We start from the raw sequence: 22,299 nt of genomic DNA, 5'->3' as shown, positions 1-22,299 counted from the left end.
GCGAGTAAACAGCCACCTGTTACGTGCTTACCGCTTGCTGATCGGTTGTCTTTCCTGTCTCCAACATTCCGCGCATTGTGGAAACGTCCGATAGCTAATCGAACCCAAGCTATCAGTGCAGTTCGCCCGGCTTCCCTAGACACATATATCCACACACAAGCACGCGAACGCGGTGGCATGATGTTAGAGGAACCATTACGAAGGAACGGTACGGATCCGGGTATGCTGCCCATCGAACCATCGAACGTCTTTGGCAGCATGGTGTACGAGGAGTCCGCCTACCCACCGCAGCACGCATCCCCAGCTCACGTACCGCACTCACCGCTAAGCCCGGTCGGTGATTTCGATCTGCTCGAGGCCTTCCTGCATATGAACAGCTCCGACACGTCAACCTTCAACGCGTCAACGGTAGCAACCGAGACTCCCTACACACCGTACGAGCTGCGGCCCGAGACGTACATCGTACCGATCCTGTTCGCCGCTATCTTCATCGTCGGTGTGCTCGGTAACGGGACACTCATCATCGTCTTTCTGCGCCATCGGGCGATGCGGAACGTCCCAAACACGTAAGTCGATTTTCCCCTTTCTTTCCCTTTTTGCACCCTACCCATGGGTGGCCCTTGACGTTTGAATTTAATTAACTGGCCCAAAGTCAGAGCGCCCGAGTGCGGTGTGGCTGGGTGGTGGCCGGTTCGCGATCGCGCGACTTTTCCACGTACATGGTAAGCCGTGAATTCTGGTTAGCCATTGGCGGTACGTTGTGGTCACTGAGCACACCTCGAGGTTGTAGATAATCGAGAGTGTACCAAAGGAAGATTAGATGGTTGTGGTTGTGGTTTGTGCCTGACAGATGCTACAAGTAGTGATCCAGCGTGGACATGGCGCCTCAAAATACCGCCTGGGGGTTTATCTATTCTTATCCTTCTGGTGTAATCTGTGCAGGATAGTGAGATGACGCTTAATGGAGAGCCTAGACCACTGTGTTGCGTATTTAATTCGATTGATTGTTTACTTGATTCGTTATAACATCAAGCTTTGTGCCTATTCATACCAATATCAGAATGAATGGCATAACTTTCACATCAAACCGAAAGCATTTTAAAAAGAAGTCTAATAACGTAGGATCATCGAGAACAACATCTTCTCGCTCTGCATCTATCTTTACGATCGGGAACGATTGTTGCGTACGTATTTGAAAGGGAGTTAAAGAATGAAACATAGGCACATATTCGGAAATAATATTAAATTCTACTCCTAATGCTTCACTTGATCTCATATTATCTTTACAGTTACGAAAGGAAGCATTTTAGCTTAACTATTGCAATAACACAAAAAATGAAAGTATTAAGTATGTTATGCTACTAATGGTAGTGATACAAAAATTAAGATGTATCATTGATAGAAGACAAACGACGGAAAAGATGAAAACTTATTATCAGAATTGATGTCTGGCATTATTTTATCACGCAATTTAATAACGAGGGTCTATGCATAAATTTAAAATTACATTACTGGCGAACTCCATGGGTCCTCGTCCCATTGTGTGTGACTCTTTAATTACTGCGTCATTGAGTCTAATATGGCGAGGGACACCCAATATCGATCGAAATTGTTTTTAAATTTTCCATCCTCTCCGTCCGGCTGATGGAATGTGCTGTGCGTATCTCAGTTGCGTCCTGGACCCACGAACACGGCTATGTAAGAACATTCTGCAACATTCCGGCTGTACAAGTTGGTACCGCAGCTCAGCATTGAACGATACATATGGCTCCAGTCACTCTTCATCGGGCTCAGCCCATAGCAGGCGCGTCGTGTTAAACTTTCTGACAGGTCAATGATGCCTATAAATATCAACTTCTGCTTTCGTTCCGCTCGCAGCAACCATCGGCATTGGAATCTGGACTTCTGGAATCGACCGCGGTTCGCGAAAAATTCTTTTATCAAACTCAATGCCCGCCAGCGAATGCCAGCAAGAAGTTAGCATTTTTCGGCATTGTTGACCCGGTGGATAGCTAAAGGGGGCTCGAGTTCAAGTTCAGATTGGTGCGATAAATCAACCATCTCGACACCATATTTTCAGATTACGCGGCACACTCCCAATAGTCCCACGGTGGTCCGGTATGCTGGCATTATTGCACGGTACGAGGCCCTAGAGGGGTGTTAATGAACGTTATATAAACGAATTAAGCGCGCCAGGGCCTGTGACTTTTGGTGCTCGTTCGGAATTTTAGTAGCCAATTTGTGCCCCTTCGTAAGTGTCCTATCAGTGAGATTTATCATATTAGGTTGAGTTTTGCCATAGTACTCCCACAGCGTCTAATCTAGTGGCAAAAATATTTGAGAAGTATCATAGAGATACATCTTTTAATTTGGACAACTTATGAAAAACATAGTAGATCTTTTTTTGTTTAGCATTTGATCTGAAAGCAACTACCTGCTTGTGATAAATACAGTGCACCTCGTTATAATTGAAAGTGACTAAAACAAGCATTAATTAATATGAACATCTAACAGATCGGCTCCAGAGTTCGGTGAACGCCAAATGAACATCACAAGTACTATAATTACATTAAATTGCTTAACTTTGACCTAGTGAACGCCTATGATACGCCGTACGCACCCCGGACAAACGACAGGAACAGTGTATCACTTCCGCCATCACCATCACGAGTAACGAAAGTGTTCCCAGAAGGCGCGAAGGAAACTTACTATGACCAAATCGGCACTCAATCAAAAGCCACGGAAAAGTAAACCAATTCACGGTCATAAATAGTTCCACTTCGTGCCTATCCCAGGTCACTCTGACTCACCGCAGCGATCCCTGCAGCTAGCAAATACTTCATTAACCTCCCTAACTTAATTCCTTCTTGCTTGCTCCCTTGCTCTCTGCTGGCATCGTTGGCATCAAAAGAATTCCCGCCAAATCAGCTCTCTCCAGTAAACACACTTCCGGGGCAGCTTTTTCGGTATCCCGACCATCGGTTGGGTTTATTTTCGTGGAAAAACTTTCCTGCTCCTGGGCTACGTAAGAAAAAACGTTTCACCAATAGAAGTTATGCTTCCGGGAGGCACTACTTCGAGATTGGAAGTTCGAGCTATAATTTCTCGGACTTCTGGGAAGCCAATGTTTGTGGGGAGAAAAGTTAGCAGGCTTGAAGCAATATTTAGTGACCGCATTAGTTGCATTGTGCGTACTTGTTGACTTGAAGTTGTGGCGTAGCAAGGGCAGTGCTTTGTTTCTCTTCAAAATCGAGTAGGCGAATCCAACGAATCGCCTGGAAGAAGGAATCACAGAGGAACTGGAAATCTAGAATGAAAATGAATAGAACAGCATTTTCTTGGGACTAGAAATAGCGGTGTGGCACTTGTTGGTCTAGAAGAGAAGAACTTTGAAACTGGGGTTTTCAATTGAACTGAAAACCTAGTCTTTCCTCCAATCCAAGCCTCCAAAACACCCTGTCATGTGGAAGGTTCCATCTCATTTGCATCTGAAAGCAAAGTTACATTGTAAGAATGGCTTCCACACCTTTCGTTCTGGTAGTCCAATCAGCAGGTTGGTTTTTCCTAGTTCTCATTGAAGCGCACTCAAGGACATTCGCATTCCGCCCACCGCCATTTTTACCGTTTCGCTTAAGAAGTTTAGCATCGGACAAACCAGCGACCGAGTAGCCTGCTGTTCGTGTTAAGGCACCGGATCGTGGCTTCCGGAATTAAAGTGTTCGGTTCGGTGGGTTCGGTCACCTTAGCCTTCTGCCCCCGTTAATGCCTGCCGGGCAGCTAACGCTACGGTCTGTCGAATAAACAAGCGCACCATAAATGCAATTTACGATGTCTTCTGCAGTCCATCGTCATTCCTGTACTAGCTTACTACACGTGTTTTCCTTTCTTCGACTCGGTTCAGCCACTTTCCGGGTTTTTTTTCGCTGGCGAGCGCAAGATGGCGTGTGAGCTTTTTGCTTCTTTTCGTTCAATAATTTCTGCTGCACTTCCTATTACTCCTCTGATAAGATTAACACGAACATCCACGCGCGTGGAATGGACAGCCGCAACACCATTTGTCCATTTAGATTGTGCATTAACAGGCAAGCAAGGATCCCTGTAAGGGGTGCTGGTGTTCCAAGCAATGCATTACTTTATGCATTTTGCGGTTGTAAGCTGCGGATGGAAAAGTTAATTAGCCGGTACCAAGGCGAGAGAGTAAAGATCTTGGATAGATAGCAACTTTGTTTGAGCAATCACTTATCAGACTGCTTGCCGACTTTGTCCGGCCAGTTTGTAACTGGCTCCTTATCAAACGGTGCGCAACATAATGAACTTTCAGTTTGTTTGATTAGATTAGTTTAAATTAACGCATTTTTGTAGCACTTCCTTTTCTCTATTCTTACCCATGTTCTGTATACATTTACTCTTTCATTGATGAACATATCATCAACGACATTCCAAGTTATACAAGTTATAGGTTTGGATGTAATGATATACATGATTTGGTCGAGGTAGATCGTTGCTCGACACATACGAACCAAAACTATTTTGATTATGAGACTGCCGTCTGATGTCACCACGCTCGATAAAGTTTTACTGAAAGTTATTTTTTTGTTTTTAAAAATTCAAACCAACAAAGCGCATCAGAAATCGACAAATGGGGTGAAATACAATGAACAAAACTAATCCATTAGCATCTCCACTACGGCTACGTGGGGACCGTTGCTGTTGTTCTTCCGCAATGAGCCTTCGGTGGCCAAGCATCAGCGTCACGTAATTTAATCAACTATCGTCCGGACACCATTGCATCACCCGTGGCCTGGTTGGAGTTTAAGTTTCCGACACAAGCACAAGAAACGTGATCCGCCATCGCTGCTCCATCCGTTAGCAGCGGATGTGGCTCGATCCGGCTAATATCCGCGTCACGTATGCATGCCCTTCGGGCCACCGTCAGTTCGTGTCAGTTTTCCTTGAACGTCTCTAAATACGACCTAAGCATTATCGTTGCAATGCTGCACCTCAACCGAACGATCCTTGCACACGGCTGTAAATTAATTAGCTTTTTCTCGCTTCCGTTCACGTCACAGCTACATCCTGTCGTTGGCACTGGCTGACCTTTTGCTAATCGTGACTACCGTCCCATTTACGTCCATCATCTACACGGTCGATTCGTGGCCTTGGGGTAGCTTGCTCTGCACATCATCCGAGTTCATCAAGGACGTGTCAATCGGCGTGTCGGTGTTTACGCTCGTCGCGCTCTCCGGTGATCGGTTCTTTGCCATCGTCGATCCACTAAGAAAGTTTCATGCCCACGGTAAGTTGTGACCCGCGGTAGAGTGGAGAGATTATTTTTTGTGTTGAGGAGCTCCTGACTGACGATTGTAGATCCTTTACTAGGTGGCGGACGGCGCGCAACACGCATGACCATCGCGACGGCAGTCTTTATCTGGCTGATGGCGATTGCCTTCGCAGTACCGGCCATCGTTGGTTCGCACATCAAGGTAAAAGGGGACAACTGCATGTCCAAGTTAACGCTCGTAGTTCTAATCTTCTCTTTGCAATGTTTCTCTCTTCCCACCAGACCGTCATGATTAACAAGGATGTGTCGTTCTACTTCTGTTACCCGTTTCCGGAGGAATGGGGACCACAGTATGCACGCGGCATGGTGCTTGGCAAGTTCCTCATCTATTACGCGGTGCCTCTGTTCATCATTGGCATCTTCTATGCGCTGATCGCGAGGCATCTCATCCATAGCGCCAAGCATGTGCCCGGTGAAATGCAAGGAACGGTTCGACAGGTAAGCTTGGAACCATTCACCAAGATATAGACATCGAATCGAATCGAGGTGTTTGTGAGCGTATGTGTGTGTGTGTGTGCGTGTGTGTGTGTATGTCAAGATGATGGGTTTTTCCAAGACGCACCCATTTTCTGGTCTGGAAAATACCATCTAATCCGTAATCCGCTACAACCCCATAACGGTGGCTGTTAGCGCTCCTTGGCGCAAAGCAGACCGACGGCAATCCAATGGTCTGATGAATTTCATGATCCTTTCACCGTAAGGTTTTTTGCGCTACGCAAATGCGTCACCTGATAGTGGCTCAACACTGTTCACCTTGTTGCTTGAGCTCGTTTGAGGGTTTAATGAAATCAAAATATGGCAAGGAAAGGACAGCTAGCGATGCCGGTTGTGTGCCTTAGAAATAGAAAATAGAACTTTAAAAGGAGATACAATTCAGACACTGGTAACAGAGCGTTAAAGCGTTAAAGAACGTAGCATCTTCAGTAAAGACAAAATCTGACCAAAATAGCGAAGCCTTTCCAGCAGAACAATTTTTGCAACCGTAATAATGATGCAGGAAAAGTGCTGAACTGTAAGACGAAGACAAGAAAGGCCGGAATAAAGTTTCATAATAAAGTCAAACAGTGAAAAGAGCGTTGAAGAACGAAAGTTTTCTCCATCCGTAGGAGTGTGTCTTCCGTTGGATTGAAGCCGCGTTGGCATTCACTGATTCTCCGCTAGCACCAAGTTATCCTGTTAGTTATTCGCCTGGAGCCGGAGAGCGTAACCCATCGTGTTATGCCAAGGGCGGAAAGGATGCGCAGTTTTCTTTCCAACAATTTACAGTTTCCAACCACGGTATCTCATGGTGTCTTAAACTCAAAGAATCTTTTGAGGTGCTTCGTGGGAAAGTACCTTCAATAATACACGTGCGCAAAACAATGTCCCCCACAAACATAGATCGAGCGAACGGAACCTTGTTTAGCTGCATGCTCTCGACGTTTAGTACTGCGCTAGATGTTCGATCATACATGGTTATTGGTGAGAGAATTATGCAATAAACATCTGATCGTGTACGCTTTATGACTGCTACAGTATTTCGCTCTGTAAGACTCTTCACCACACACCCCTACAAGGGTGTCATAAAGTTGTTTGTGGCAACGTATATCCAAGGTGGTGCAGAAACGAGCATTTTGATGGCCAACTTTATGCCACATACATTTTTGCTTATCAGAAATTGCAGTCCGGCACTTCGAGTAGCATGTGGTGTCTATACACTACATAAGGAAAACTTTTATTTCAATTTTAAGGTGCACTTTCAATGTCAAAGCCTTCGTTACACTAGTTCGAATGTACACAAGCAATGAGAACAACTATGCGAACCATACTCCATAACATTCATGTTGTTTTGTACTTCTTCATCCTTTTCCGATTCACGACCTCCACAACTTTTGGGTCTGGCGACCTGATACACTGGTACGATACCTACACTGGCTGGCTGGCTTGCCGGTGTCACGTTGAAACATCGCGAATGCTGAAATCTGCTGGGAAAACCCGAACCGAAACGGATAAACAATCGGGCCAACAACAACAGATTAAGGCCCGGCGGAAAGTAGCCGTCACGGTGCTGGCATTCGTCGTGATATTCGGTATCTGCTTTCTACCGTCGCACCTGTTCATGCTGTGGTTCTACTACAAGTAAGTACCAAGTAGAAGGATAGTTTCCTCTACTACCACCGGGTTGTTGTGATGCAAGCGTATCTGAAACCGATAGCCTGGGAACCGGGACACATGTTATTGCTGTCACTACCGGAACAGAAAACCGACGGGAGAAATCTCAGAGGAGGAGACTTGAAGTGTAAGTTCTGCTGGTGTTCGTTCCATAGGGAAGACAGTATGACACCAACATACAATCGAACTGCTTCATTAAGGCAATGGAATAATTTACGTCTTTACCCGTTCTTGTGAGCACGGTCTAACTTATTTCCAATTTCCTAAAATTAAATTTAAACCGACGAACTCATCAGCTCTGCATCAGCTTCAAAACAGCGAATAGCAACGAAATTCCTTCAAGGAGCTCAAAGGATAGGCAGAACATTATGCAACGTTTTAGAATGGTTGACATTTCAGTAGAACATTCTCTCGAAGGAATACCCGCGGCACAAGAGTTACAAATTACTGTTTCCTGGTAACTTGCTGCACAGAACGGCAAAAGTGGAACCAGCTGTACGGCAATTTCTGACCGCCAGTAGCATAGTGAACATACATTACCTCCACTGCAGACCAAGTAAATAACGAAATAGTTACACATTCCAGGGCGCTCGTTTTCTACTCCATTGTACGTTCAACTATTTCGTAGAGCATTCGAGCACTTCAGTATGTCTTCTTTTTTTGGGTCCGTTTAAAAAACGACCAGACGTTACTAAAATTTCTCAAAGAATCGTTCCGCTACCAAACGATAATGCTGTAAAACTTGATCGATTACAACAATGCACTATTATGGTCTATTGTTTGTTCTTTTAAACATTGCATATCAAAGCCGTAGACGGTGAGCAATTTAGCATTTTGCCAATCAGTAGCCTCTATTCCAGGGCATTTTTCGATTAGTCTTAAAACAAGTACTGCGCAAGTACTTCAAACTTTTAATGACGTCTGCTCACACCTTTAAAGCAGATAACTTTCAGAAGTGCACTCATTATCTTTCGTTGCCGAATCTTGTGTTTTTGGACAATGTGAAATGTGCCGGAATGGCTTGAGATAGAGAGAAATCTCAACTTTGCACCGGCAGCTGCAGACAATTTGCTAATTGACCAAATGCAGTCCGCCAAACATGTCAGAAACTTTGGACGAAAGGCGTTTGCTTGTCCGGAGAGAGAAACGTTGAACTTGCTGATCACGTCACTACGTAACATCCTTCAGATCTGAAGCTCTCCCATATGCTTCATTCGCTAAGACCCTAGCTAGCCTGAGCCTCGTATTAACTGGAAGCTGCCTCGCGGCCACGTCATCATAACCCGCCCAAAAATCGGCTCAATGAAACGACGGCCAGACCGACAGCCATCCATCATGTTCAGCTGCTGCTAAAGTAGGAGCCGCAATTCCTCGGAAAACCCCAAAAACCCGCCCGCATGCCGGTGAATGCTTTTGAAAGATGCATGATGGATGGACGCATGTTGGTGCGTGCGCGAACCATTTCGTGATTTGCGGTTTTCTTTTTTCAATACAGAACCCAAGGACACGATGAGAAGCAAAGGGACACGGTTTGTAAATCCTTTCTCTGAAACATAGTGCACGGCTAGTAGGTGGGAACATTTAATTCATTTATGCCTTCGTCGTGACGGTGAGATGTAAAGATGGCGCAATAATTGCTAATGACTACGGTCGGCTAGCAGCCAGATGCTTCAACCATTGTGCTATTTGTTTTTTTGCCATTTGTCTGCCAACAACTTTTAATCAAATGAAAACAATATTAGATGCTGCATCGGCTAGCACGTACCCAGTCTAATCACCGGAAGAACCTGCCCCGCCGCAGCTCCGATAGCACCGGGATTCCGTTGGCTACTCGGCAATGGGATAACCGCAAAGTGAATCCATTCCATCATCCTCGTCGCGTTAAATTTAATTTATTGTTTTGGCGCGCTTACGGAGAGTAATGTATACAATCTCAACAGTAATGGGATTCATTTTTTACCCACGACTTTTCACTCAAATGAGTTTGTTGTTTAACAAATACCCCAAAAACAGGGAACAATGAATGGCGAGAAATTAACTGGAGGGCACAATTTGCCAAAACCATCACCGGCAGCCTGTTTGCGAGTGTCTGTAAGCATTTCAAATTAATTTGCCATTTTTGGCCCCGGGGTTATTTCGTGTAGCTTGTGAATTCCACTCGTCGTTTGAACTGAGCGCGCTTCGGGAATCATCCATGTTATGAGGAGAATTGGTCAACGAGCATGTTGATGCATCGAAGATGGCGATGTTCTATTTCGACGCTTGGTTGAAGAGCAATTTTATTGCAAGAAAATTGTTTATTCACATCACAGCAGATCCTAAGGAACATATTATAGGCAACGGTTCTTGGTTTCCGTTGCATTTAGCGCCAAAGCATAGGGATTACGGCGAACCTATAGGTAGCTGTAGTTTTCAATTAATAGGCGATGGTATTCCGAATCATTGTCCCTCGACATAGCGTGACCATGAGGACCACACAAAGAAAAGACCGTCATCTCGTGCACCGAACTAGGAACCAGCATCCATCGAACGAAGCAGGCAATGGTTTTCGGTCACCCTCAACGATACCTCGTAAACTTCGAGTTTTAGAGGAATATAATTCACATCGACATGGCCGCAATGAAGCGGACTTCTACATTGTCTTTGTCCTCTTTTTCCTTCTGACCCTCATACCTTGCCTTATCGCCATCACCATCACCACGGCAGCCCCAACTTTAACGAGGACTACAACGGGTTCTGGCACGTGCTGCGCATCGTGGGCTTCTGTCTTTCATTTGCCAACAGCTGCGCCAATCCTGTAGCGCTCTACTGCGTCAGTGGTGCCTTCCGGAAACACTTCAATCGGTACGTATGGTAGCTTCCGGATGCGTTGAACGTAAAAAAAACGCTTAAACAAAACCCAAAAACCCCCCCAAAAAAAAAAAGAAAATGGACTTCCCATACGGCATCCCATGGGTAGTCTTTTTATTTTATCTTTCAACCATATCCCGGTCGGCATTTTTTAGGAAGCACAAACTCGTCTCGGATACACTCCAATCCATCATCGCACCAATTAAGTGCGGCTGCCTATCGGCCAGCTCGGTACCAGCGACTAGCCGCTCAAAGTCTGACAATGCCCTTTCTGTTTTTGCGCTTGTAACCCTTTTAAGGTATCTGCTGTGCGAGGGTTCATCTGGTAGCCGTCGACGACACGGGGACAATCTGGCACCGAGAGATACGTCGCTCACGAGCACCATGTCCCGGCGGTACACCAGCAAAAGGATGCAATCACTACGCATGTAAGTACGATCCCATCGGGAACATTCGCCGGACATTGGTCCGGTTGTGTGTAAGCCGGACGACAAAGCGCTTCCTGAGTGACCGTGCCATATAAAAACACACACAGTTACTCTCACGCACATACACATTTACCATAAGTTCGATAAAGCCCCCTTTTGATCGCAACCACCGATAGGCTTTTTGACAAGAATGTCCGCTGTCATTCGGTCCTTTGGTGATGCCGTGCATGTTCTATGCCATTTTTACAAGCAAACAGTTCGAGAATTTTCAAATGTCAACGTTCACTGATCGATAAGATCTGTAGAAACAAAACAATTTACCAAACAAAAAAATCACATCATGGGCCACCATGCGCCTCCATGTCAATATTTTCATAGTCTGCTTAACTCGGGGAAGCAATAATCCCATCCAGAAACAACGAACAGAATTTAAACCATGTTCTGCAATATGGCCCCTTTCACACAAATGACGGATGGATTGCAGCCTGATTACTGTTGAATGTAGGTGCTTTCGGACATCAAATGGCCTGATAAGTTAATCTAGTTGCGTGAACAGATTGTAAGGTCCTTCTGCATGTTCCAGAACCGGACAGCATCTGTCGACTTCCGCCTATCATCTGTCTTGTCATTTGTGTTTACAATAGACGAGAACCACCGAGAATCAGCCCTTTTTTATCATACACACACATTAGTGTCACCATAGTAATCATGGTGTTGTGTCGACGAGACACATAAAACCAACCCAAGGTTATACGTACCGTCGTGTCTCAGTAATTCATCCTCGGAAGCTGTCATTCTCAGCCAGATTCTATATTCACCATTCGTTCAGTTATAGTCGGGCCACTGGAGCGCTTTTCCCTTTTTTTTGTAGTAGCCCCGGATACTGTGATGTGACAAAGTGAATCATATCCCATCTCCGCAGCGCATCCCGTCGTCATGCTCGGTCTGCGGCCATCATGCATAGTCGGTGGTAATTCATTATAGTAATGTCTTGAGCCTTCTACCAAGAAGAAATAAATGACAATGGCCAGCCCTGCCGAACATGCACGTTCATGTGTATGTGCGAGTGTGTGTGCCGTGCTTTTACTTTTGGCCGGTCCGAGCGTAATGGTCGTAGTAGTAGCCTCAATTTTTCATCAAACTTAGGGTCGAATGACCTAAGACGGTGCACGTCTTGCGTCTGGTATCGACCGACATGGTAGCTTGGTTGCTCGGTGATCAACATTCGTATACAAAGATTTCATCCAACCATCAACATGGTCTAGGGCCATTGGTGACAAATGGAAATCACGCCATCGGCCATATTTGTTGCCTCAGCACTGTCTGGAAGGCAAAGACTTGCTGGCTAAGATGCTTTATCGTGTTTGTATTATTATCTTTTATTATATTACAGCGTAATCATTACATCACAGCGTAACTTTTCGTTGGTATAACAATGATGATCGCAATATGATGGGTGCTTTAATTAAACTTAAGCACAGAAAATTTTGTTTGCAAAATAATTGTAAATAAACCTTTTATGTGAATAACTATTATTTTTAAATGAATCATTTTATTTGATTACCCTTTTATGAGTTGTGAGATTTGTAACGAACCGTAAATGTAACGCAAACTGTGATTACATATTACAAACCATAAATCTGGACGATGACGTGATTCCACCGTTCCACCACTTATTTATGCGTACACCACCTAACAGACAATTCTAGGAAATAACATCCAATCAAATACCATCCTTGATCGGTCAGTACACGGCAGACGCGCTCTACGCTAAACCACTTTGCACCCCTACAATCACAAAAATCAATTCAGTCTCTGTTTGCTCACTCGATGTTACTGGTACGAACGGGTGCATACCGGTGGTTTACGGGCATACGTTTTCCATTTGTTATCATCGAATCTATTCATTTCTGTCTACTCAAACAATTGGAACAAATTATCATGTAAACCCGCGAACGGCAAGAGGATTGTCATTTCCAAACTGATGACGCAAGTACTCTGGATATTATAGCAGGCGGGGATGTCAAACGAACATGTTTTCGGAACCGTAATTGATACAATCAGCCTGTGCAAGTAAAAGCGTGTGGGTTAGATCTAGTGCAGCGGGAGGCATATGTTCGTGAAGAAGGCTATTCATCATTACCGCATGACACGAGACACGTTCCAGGCCATCATGATTTTGGCAAGGGTTGGGTAGAAAAAAGTTGGGGAACCATCAGCTGGACCATTTCGTGGTCAGGCATTCATTATGTGGGAACGGGGAGCTCGTGGGCCGTTTAGGAACCGAAAGCATTTCACGAAAGTTTTCAAACTACCTGAGATGATGCTACATCATATTAGTGTTGAAATATAAACTAGTACAAAAAATTTGAAACGTACAAGATGAATAAAGCTTAACGTCAGAAAATACATTCTGATTGGATCTCTCTTAAATTTTTATTTCACTCTTAATTTTTTAATCCACCTAAAAAATCTCTTTGGTTAAAGTTTCAAATATTAAGCAAGAGAATACTTTTTCTTACGAAACAGACGACATAGTCCCATCGATCGAATGAGACTACATAGATCGAAACGTTCCATTAAAAAGCCATCGTGGTACTACTTAGGAAGTGAATAATATATATGCTTCTGACTGCACGTGGATTATGAAACAACATGAGATCTTGAATGTATGTGACCAGTCACCAGGAAATGGATGCAGTTGTAAAGAAGTCGTCATTCCGAATTGGTCGCGAGAGACGTTGTAAAGTATCTCTGTAAGCAAAAGATTTAGTTTTTTTGTGACTTCTGGGTCAGTTGTGCTCCGAAAATACAAGCTACCACCCTATCTAGCATCTATTTCACATCCGTTACTGTTTTGCTGTTTCGATAAAATCGCCTCTCCGTTTATTGCACGCAGCCGTTCTGATCTTAGAACTTACTCAAGGATCGTGAAAACCATTTTCAATAACACCTCATTCTACCAAAATCTGATTCTACGGCCGACATTGACACCAACACGGAAGCATTACCTGTAACCTGAATACAAGTTCTGCATTGAAATTAAATTGATCCTGCGATGTGGCATGGAAACAGCACGTTGGTATAAAAGTTTACTTGAAGTTCCTGTCACGGCCACTGAGCAGAAGTAATGGACTAAAGCCAACAGCGATGAGTTTGAAACTAGCTAAAGCTCACGCACGCCAGACAAGCACTCTTAGCATTGTGTTCGTCCGAGCTCGAGCATCTCATCAGGGATTATGCCCCTTTGCCACAGGTGGATTACGAGGATTAATAGCTTGCTCCCCCGGGACGTGGTGTATTGGATAGCGATGCTGGCTGTTCAGACTGGGCTGAATTGTGGTGTTTGACCCCAAACCATCTCCTTCATGAAGCTGCCCGTATGGGTTGGTCAACTTTCGTTTCATCGAACCACCGGCTTTCGTTGTTACTTCGTGGAAAGTGGTGGTTGATTGTAAGTAGTCGAAAGAGCTTGGCGAATGTTGAAATAACAGTAATATTCTGTAAAGACTCCTAGCGTAAACTTTTACTACGCCATACCAGTTCTTTTTTGTCTCACTGAAGGTGTACAAATAAGTATGATATTTGCATCATGAACCAGATGAATTCCTCTTACCTCTTACAACTAGACAAACAGATAATCGGATAAGAACTTCACCGAACGAAACCCGAAGTTTTTTCGATCATGGCAACATGACACCGCTACTTACTTGCAGGAAAACTACGCAAAGCACTATCAGCTCCGGCATTTTTCCTTGAAAAATCGTATAAATTCTTGGTGTTTACCAGACCTTGCTCAATCTCCTTAAGTCCATCTTTCGAGACATTTGCTGCGAGGCATTACGATGCCTTCATTTCTTCGTCTGTTTCGCGGAAACAGTAGCGCCGCCCCAGCACTGGGCGCCCCAAAAACAAAGCTTTAACATTAGCTGCCATGTTTCCGGGTCGGGTATTCGACGTGCGCAACGATGATGGAAATTAATTTCCTCCCATTTTAGCTCCCCGGATAGCGTTAAGCCATTGCCGAAATGGTGTCGCGGTGCCGTGGTCGCCCGGAAGCAAGGAGCTCGCTAATCTCTTTGGTTGATTAAATTTGGCAAACGACCTTTACACACCCTCGGTTTGTCGCCCTTCGCTGTCTAATACGTCAAAGCGGCATTCCGTCCCGTCGACGAGGGTTCACCCAGATCAGGATCCCATAAAACAAATAATCCGCACTAGAACCGCCTTCCAAGAGTCTCAGACTCTTTAATCCTTTAGCACACACGCTTCAACAAGCTGGTAAAGCACTTTTGCGTTCTGACGTGCCCATTCTCTTTACAGATGGCAAGCGAATTGCGTTTCGCAACACGATTGCGTAGATCGATATTTAACGAGGCTCAAAATGGCCGGCAAATGAACTGTGCGGCCCAATCGCTGGTTCGCTGATCGACCTAATCGGCAGCAAATTACGCACAAACGGCCTCTTAGTGCGAGATAATGATCGGAGAGGATGTGTGCCACGGGGGGGCAAAGGATAAAATGGGACGCAAAACGATTCTTTTCCATGTGCCATTGAATCCATTAGCCTATTAATGCTCATTGCAGAATCGTGCGAATGCTTCGAGCCATTATTTTACAGTTAACTACTATTTCTAATTGGCACTTCGTGGTTCTAGGTATTTGAACGAAAGGTCTTAAATAGAAATTTAAGATATGTTACTTAGAACGAAGAAATGAAATTTTATAATAATTCTTTATATTGAATATCAAGATGGCAGAATTAAGCACCTAATAAATTTTGAAACATTATCGGTATCTATTAACACCCACGAAGGCATTTTCAAGGTTGCTTCCAAATACTGATATTAAAGCAGCACCAGTTAGCAATACCACAGCTTTAAGTATGAATCCAAGCATTGCATCTGAGGGCTCTCGGTAGTAAGGCGACAACCAGAATTCTCATAGGTGAACTCTTGCGATAGGAGGCCATGTGAATGAGTGAAGTGAACAACTCCATTCCCACATTCCTTTGGCTGCCTACCCAAAAGAGGAAACCCATTAGTATGAGCCCACCAGCTCAACCACCGTCAGCTATTAGTGGAAATCTCATCGCACCCCACTGACATTGATTCTCGCCTGTTGTGGCTAGAGTAAATTTCGTAGAAATTCGAAGCGGACCTCTAACATTGCTACATGATTATGGTGAGATTAATGTTTTTCCATGTTGGTAAATGTGCGTGTGACTGTATGTGTGTGCCTGCCCGTATGTGTCTACCAACCCGAAAAGTCTTCGAACGATTCAGGATGAATGATGTATGGATGCCCCAGCCACACTATGCCAGAAGAAGTAACAAGTAGTGCGTGCTTGTGCGGCTTGTCTGGAGTGGTTTCTGCTGATGTCGGTGGCGGTGAAACCGTCTAGCATCGGCCTTTTCCGTGTGGGTGTGGTCCAGATTCTAGTCTCGCACTGTTATCGCAATCAAAATGAAATGTATAACGATAGGTCGTTGCCGTTACTTATCTTTCTCTCTCATTCTTTACATCGTTCTCTCTTGATTTTTGTAACAAATAATATACATGTAATATATTGACCCAAGCGTGAATCCTGATTGCGTTTCTTTTCCATTCTCCTAATAAACAAATTTCTCCTTTTTCTCTAAAGCAGCAACATCCAAGAAACAACGATCGTCATGATACCAAATGGTGGCACAAAACCGGACGGTGGCACTGGTGGTGAACTGCTGGAGAAGGAAATGGTCTGCTTGTCGTAACAGCGAAGGCGCCACCTCGTAGCGGGTGCCGGAAGTCGCCACAAAAGTGCCCCAAAGCTGGCAGTCACGATCGAGAAGCCATCGAGTGAGGGTGAGCAGACGGACCACCATCTGCCGCAGATCACTGGCCACCCACCGACCCACGGAACGGTGGCCTCATGGCAGGAACGCCCGGGCTCAGCGTCAACCGTCACGTTCCGGTTGAGCAAGGTTTGATTTATGGCGTTCGCTATCCGCACATTCGCAGTAGGCCTTAAGCAAGCAAGGTGCTCGTTGTTGTTAGGATACTGAGACATGGAATAGTTTCATTTTTAGGGTGGTTGTACAGAAAAAAACCCATCGTTGGTCCTTTCAGCTTTCGACAACCAATCTAGGCTCTCTAATGAAACATACTTCAGAGTTGGTTGAAGCTTAAGTGCTGCAAGAGCAATTAACGATTACTTCTTTTGCTATTTTGGGTCTGCAATTTCAAGATCTCCGTAGGATATAAGCGAACATTGATTATCAGCTACCTTATCAGCTTATTTGCTACCGCCCTTCCACGAATAGTGCGATTCGCTCGATTCACCCCAGCGTAGACTACAGCTCGGTTGCTCGACTCAGGATGACAAAGTTGTACAACACTTGACGTAATCTTATGCGTTTTTCAACAAAACGTATATCCTGAGATATCTGTTAATAGTTCACTTGAACGTCTTCCAAGGGAAACGTACGATGCCCCAGATTCTGGTAAACATAAAACGTAAGTATGGCATCCACTCCTCCGTCTTGTCCTGTAATATGCTCGCAAGATGAAAGTTCTTTGGTTTACTGGGAGAAAGAAGACTTTCCTTGGGTCAAACCTCCTTTTGCTACCGTTTTAGTCCATTCTCCCAATTCTATCTTTCCTCTTATACCATCCCTGCCCTTGAAAGCAAAATTTAACATTCGGATGGCATAATTAGCTGACCGAACTCGTGGTACACGAAGCGCCTTGGATTATCACTGCTGTCATCAGCACCCGAAACAGCAAATTTGGGTCCAGCATTCGCTAATTGCTTTCTTCGACCGAGTTGCTGTTGAGTGAGTTCACTAATTTAAGCAGCCCCTTGTCTGTTGGCTTAAACAGCATCCCGGTCGTCTTACCCTCACGTAGACAAGGCAATGGAAAAAGGACCAGTTGGTGTGAAAAAAACCGCCGCTTCATGTCAGCTCGATTGTTCCGATGAGCAAACAAAAACGAAGGCCAAACACTAGAGACACTCCATCTTCCGGGTACTAGCAAACCGCTTTCTTCCGTGAGTTTTCCGCTACTTCAGATGACTGAGTCTTTGTCCCGCTGGACGCTTGCAAGCAAACAAGCAAAAGAAAGGAAAAGCTCGCCTTCTTGCACAATGGAAAAACGGGATCGCGAAAAATTTGGAAACAAACAAACCACAATAAGTAAGGAACTTACTTTCCTTCCTCGGCCAAAGATTTGTTTCTCTTTCTCTTCCGCGGGTGCACTGTTGACGAAGGTCAACATATCCACGAAGAACTGCTACCGTCTTCTGCATTGTAAGAGCCGTATCTGCCGCCAATGAGTAACTCCATTTGACTACGTACTTCTCTCCTATGCATACTTCTTATGCTACATCCGTTGGACAGTTGCTTTATTTTGTTTATTCCAAATGTGTTTTTGCGTACCATTTTCTTGAGTAACTCACTAGCAGCACATTCAAAACAGTGCTTTCCTCGATGTACTATACATGCAAATGAAATTATCTTCTGCACACCGCAGAGTGAATGCTTTGCCGCATAGGATCATCGCCAGCATCCTTTTCAGCGTTCGGTGCTATGGCTTGAGACAGCTAAACACGAAACATCTATTTGTTCCTTACTGATGAAGAAGCTCTTCGTTTAGCTAACCCTCATGTGCGTCACCATTTCGTTTTGCAGTACATTATTTTAACATTTTCATGGTAATACACGGATGATGCTTTTTGCGCATTTTCATGTGATTTGGGAATTAAAAACGAAGCATAGCTGAGCCCGCCCATAAGGAGATGCCCTTATGGTCATGAATTTTTCAACACAACACTCGTCACACGCCAGCGGCAAAAATGTCTTTAGGCTTTCGATCGAATTTCTTGTGTGCTCAATCAGAGCTAGATCCCACTTCGACCGAAACACAGACGTAGCAACAGCATGAGATGTTAAATTATTCATCTGTATCAAATAGAGCCGAAGTTCGTTGTTTGGCTAGCTGTTGAGACGCAGCATTCTCTGTTGGTAATTGTTGCGACGGAGAAAGTAAGTGGTTTGCAGTACACGTAATTGACAATGAACGATCGATGCGTGTTGGAATGTGAATGAAGATTTTTGGTTTTTCTCTATTATATGAATATTAAATTCATTTTCGCGCCAAAAACGCTAACGAAAAACACAAACAATTTGCCGAATGATTGAATTTTGAAACCATCAATCCTACTAGCAATTTTCTTTCTTTTCAGACCAGCCTTCCACAAAATTAGGATTTACTCTCCATTAAGTTATGCTTAATGCGCAATTCATAAACAAATCTTTTGTTCAACTTGATAACATGTTTTTCCATCATTTAACGAGTCGTCTCCTCCGTCGTACTTCGGAATCGTTTTGATCCTAAGTCGCTTGCAAGAAAACAATCAATTGATGACGTTCGATTCTGGAAAGTGAAATTTTAGGAAACCTACATAGAATCAATCCCTCATTCGACGACCAGATTGACGTCAGTGACCCTTCGATGGCTTCTGATTTTCTCAAAGCATGGGCACCGATGTTGAATTTTTCGCTAGGTGAAAGTGATGGAAATCCATCAGCAGTTTTCCTCTCATGCGTCATACATCGTTTTCCCCATCAACTGTTTATGCCATCTACCGGCTCATTGGCTGGCATAATACACAGGAATCCTACGGGCTCTAGCTCACGACGGGGAGTGCTTCCAGCTCACTAAACATCCTAACGGCAATAAATCGACGCGCATAAGATGGGAAAGGATCCATTTTTCTGTGTCTATTGTTTTACCCAAAACGAGATGACGTCAAAAGGCAGTCTTATTCCCTGCTATCCAAGAGTGCTAGTTGGCGGATTGACAGGAAGCGAAGTGTTTGGATAACACGATAACCGACCTTGGCGCGTGTGGAGTACGATTCGATTTTCCATACATTTTACCTGGAAGGAAGCTGTTATCTCATTTCCTCGGTCGAACATCTGGAATACAAATTGCACCGCTAACCATCATGCTGCACGTTCAAAATCGTGAAAATTCCCCGATTCCGTGGAAACAACAGTGAAAATCGTATTTTTTTATATCCATCTTGTAATACTACTCCATTCTCCTGTTGCTGTGAGCTACCCATGCCTTCATTTGGCAGCCTGAATCGTCTGGGGGCGTTTAATGAATTGCTGAATTTTGATTCGCATCAGCTCCGGACACGTGCCTGACACGGCAAAGCTCGTGCTTCGTTTGAAGAATGGGATTTGATTCGATTACTTCAAGCTCGCCGTGAATTCTCAATGGCAGTGCAGGGGCGACACGTTGCAAATCAAGCGGATACTTCCATGATTCTTCCAATAACCATTGTGAGCCCTTCAATGGTCTCGACTAGACCAGAATAATCGAAGGAGGGTTTGATAGCTATTCGATATCATTAATTAATCGTTTTTGTGTTGGACTGGGGTGTTGCCTATTGCGTGTTCAAGCTATTTATAATGTTATTGACTGTCAAAGCTTTATGCAATGTGGTGGCAATGCTTTCTTCTGTTCAACCACTTCTCTATGGATTCACTGGTGGCGTTCTAGTGCGCGAAAATACACTTTTATCGGCATCATTCATCGAACCTGAATTACTAAACTTCTCTTTTCAATTCCTTGTTGAATAGCGTTTCCTTAAGACTCTATCCCATTTTTACCGTCCCCTAATGTAGCATAAAATCAATGTAGCATAACAGATTAGTCCACGGTTACTACTAATAATTTATTTTAATGAACGCATCAACCGGAGCTCCAATGCAGTCGCCACAAAAGCGTCATGCTTATCTTCCCGGCATAAGTCATGTTAAATAAGGGGAGGCATTAAACGGGCGCTTCCATGTGCAAACCAAACTTTAACTCCGGTAAATTCTTTGTAGCATTTAGTCATAATTCAAGCTCCGATCGAAAGCTCCCTCCACACAAACGTAATGTAAATAAGCATCACGATGCTAACCAAAAATGTTTCTATCGCAACCCAGCGTGAAGGATCAATTAGTGGTATCCGCGAAATGTGCTAGACATTCGCGAGTTGAAGAGAGAAGATAGGTAAACATGGGAGCAAGAACGAGTCTAACAAACGGGACTTATAAAAGGGCCACCATTGTGTATCGAGACATAAAACAACACGAAGTAAAGCTCGAATCAAACCGCAAATAATACCCATGATTAGATTGCCGCACATCGATAGGATGCTAGAGGTAAGGTTTTTATGAAATTGTGTACTGTACTGCACGGCAGAGTGCTTGCGGTTTGCATTTGATTACTGTACAGTAGCTTTCAGCAAAACGGAAAAAAATCCCATGGTTCTGAAGCTAAGCTTCCAATTAACGATCCTCACCGGGATCCAACAACCGTAGAGCGGTTGCTGAACCGGTAGCTCTGTTGACAAAGCTCGAAGATAAGTAGATACACGATCCCTGCTTGCTGAAATGGCAAACAAAAGAGATGATACACGTTAAGTTTGATCATTAGAGTCATTATTCTATCCAAGTAATACTAAGCCGACAGCAGATATGATTAGCAAGCAGGTATGATTAGAGTGGATGCAATGTTTTCTATTTACACGGTATAAGATTTATATTTCCCTATACCTACTCGTAAGCGGTCGTACTAACGTTCGCAATCATTATCGCGGTCCTGCGTTTACGTTGAAGCAAGATTTAATATTAACGTAACTGTAAGCACAGTTCCAAGGTTCAAAGCATGCGTTACCAGCAAAGTGATGACCCATTAGAATAAAGTTTATTTAATTTAAACAATTCATGTTTTTGCAAACGATGTCTTTCTGTGAATGTTATTCTCGTGCTGCGTAGTGTTTTGGTTGAGCCCATATTTCCAGATCATTGTTTCTTAATGCATATGGTTTCGAATTTTTCATAGTCAAAACAACTTACGAACAGTAATTGAAATCAACAGTCCAAGTTTTCGTAGGCGTTACTCGTCGATTTCTTTGGATACGCGTCTGGAAAAACCTGCGAAGAGAAAAACAAAATTCAGGCCATGCCGCGCAAAACACGTGCGCGTATTTGAAGCACCATTCACCCAGAGGTTTGTCCCTGAATTATAAATTTTGCTTAGTAATTTAGAAACGCTATGAGCAATTTTTTACGTTCGCTCAAAACAAGTTGAGAATCAGATGGAGTAGGACTTTATTGAAATTTCTTCTCTTTTTTCTCGTTTTTCTTCCTCGTACACAGTTTCTAGATTGGTCATCGTAGCGCTGCCACTGAAGGAGTGCCTCACGGAAAGAGGTAGCTATAAACCGTCGCTTTCAGTTTACTTGCTTGTTCAATTTTCTGGGGCCGCTGCACGGGCCATCGGGATATTTGCATTGCAATCGCATTCGCAAACCACCAAGATAACGTTCCTATCTTTATTTGCATTCGAGGAATCCTTCTCCTTTTTATGCTCACCAGCACTCTGCTGTTGGCGCAAGCTGTTTCGCGCTGCGAGCTGGCTGTTTGAAGGTTTAAATAAACATCGGCATCTGCGACACCGTTTCCTGTTTGCTGGCTCAAATTTAAG

At 44.1% G+C, this 22,299-nt stretch overlaps 1 protein-coding gene across 1 annotated transcript; it reads left to right on the top strand.

The window, feature by feature from the left end:
* Positions 1-369: 369 nt before the first annotated feature.
* LOC125953346 (neuropeptide CCHamide-1 receptor) lies at positions 370-16,796 on the top strand. The gene is made up of 8 exons (XM_049682839.1): positions 370-566; positions 5,070-5,296; positions 5,380-5,483; positions 5,564-5,779; positions 7,356-7,459; positions 10,199-10,336; positions 10,642-10,770; positions 16,418-16,796. The coding sequence occupies exons 1-8, from the start codon at positions 370-372 to the stop codon at positions 16,521-16,523; spliced, it is 1,221 nt and encodes a 406-aa protein (XP_049538796.1). The 3' UTR covers positions 16,524-16,796.
* The last annotated feature ends 5,503 nt before the right edge of the window (positions 16,797-22,299 follow it).

Source organism: Anopheles darlingi, chromosome 3 (genome assembly GCF_943734745.1).
Source record: "Anopheles darlingi chromosome 3, idAnoDarlMG_H_01, whole genome shotgun sequence".
In the NCBI taxonomy this organism is placed as follows: domain Eukaryota; kingdom Metazoa; phylum Arthropoda; class Insecta; order Diptera; family Culicidae; genus Anopheles; species Anopheles darlingi.
This window is presented reverse-complemented; position numbering and strand designations above follow the sequence as displayed.

Excerpts from the sequence above, each read along its gene's own strand:
- LOC125953346 (XM_049682839.1), top strand. The coding sequence starts at position 370 with ATGAACAGCTCCGACACGTCAACCTTCAACGCGTCAACGGTAGCAACC. Across the intron at positions 5,297-5,379 it reads AAGAAAGTTTCATGCCCACG|GTGGCGGACGGCGCGCAACA; the intron begins GTAAGTTGTGAC and ends ATCCTTTACTAG. Across the intron at positions 5,484-5,563 it reads TCGTTGGTTCGCACATCAAG|ACCGTCATGATTAACAAGGA; the intron begins GTAAAAGGGGAC and ends TCTTCCCACCAG.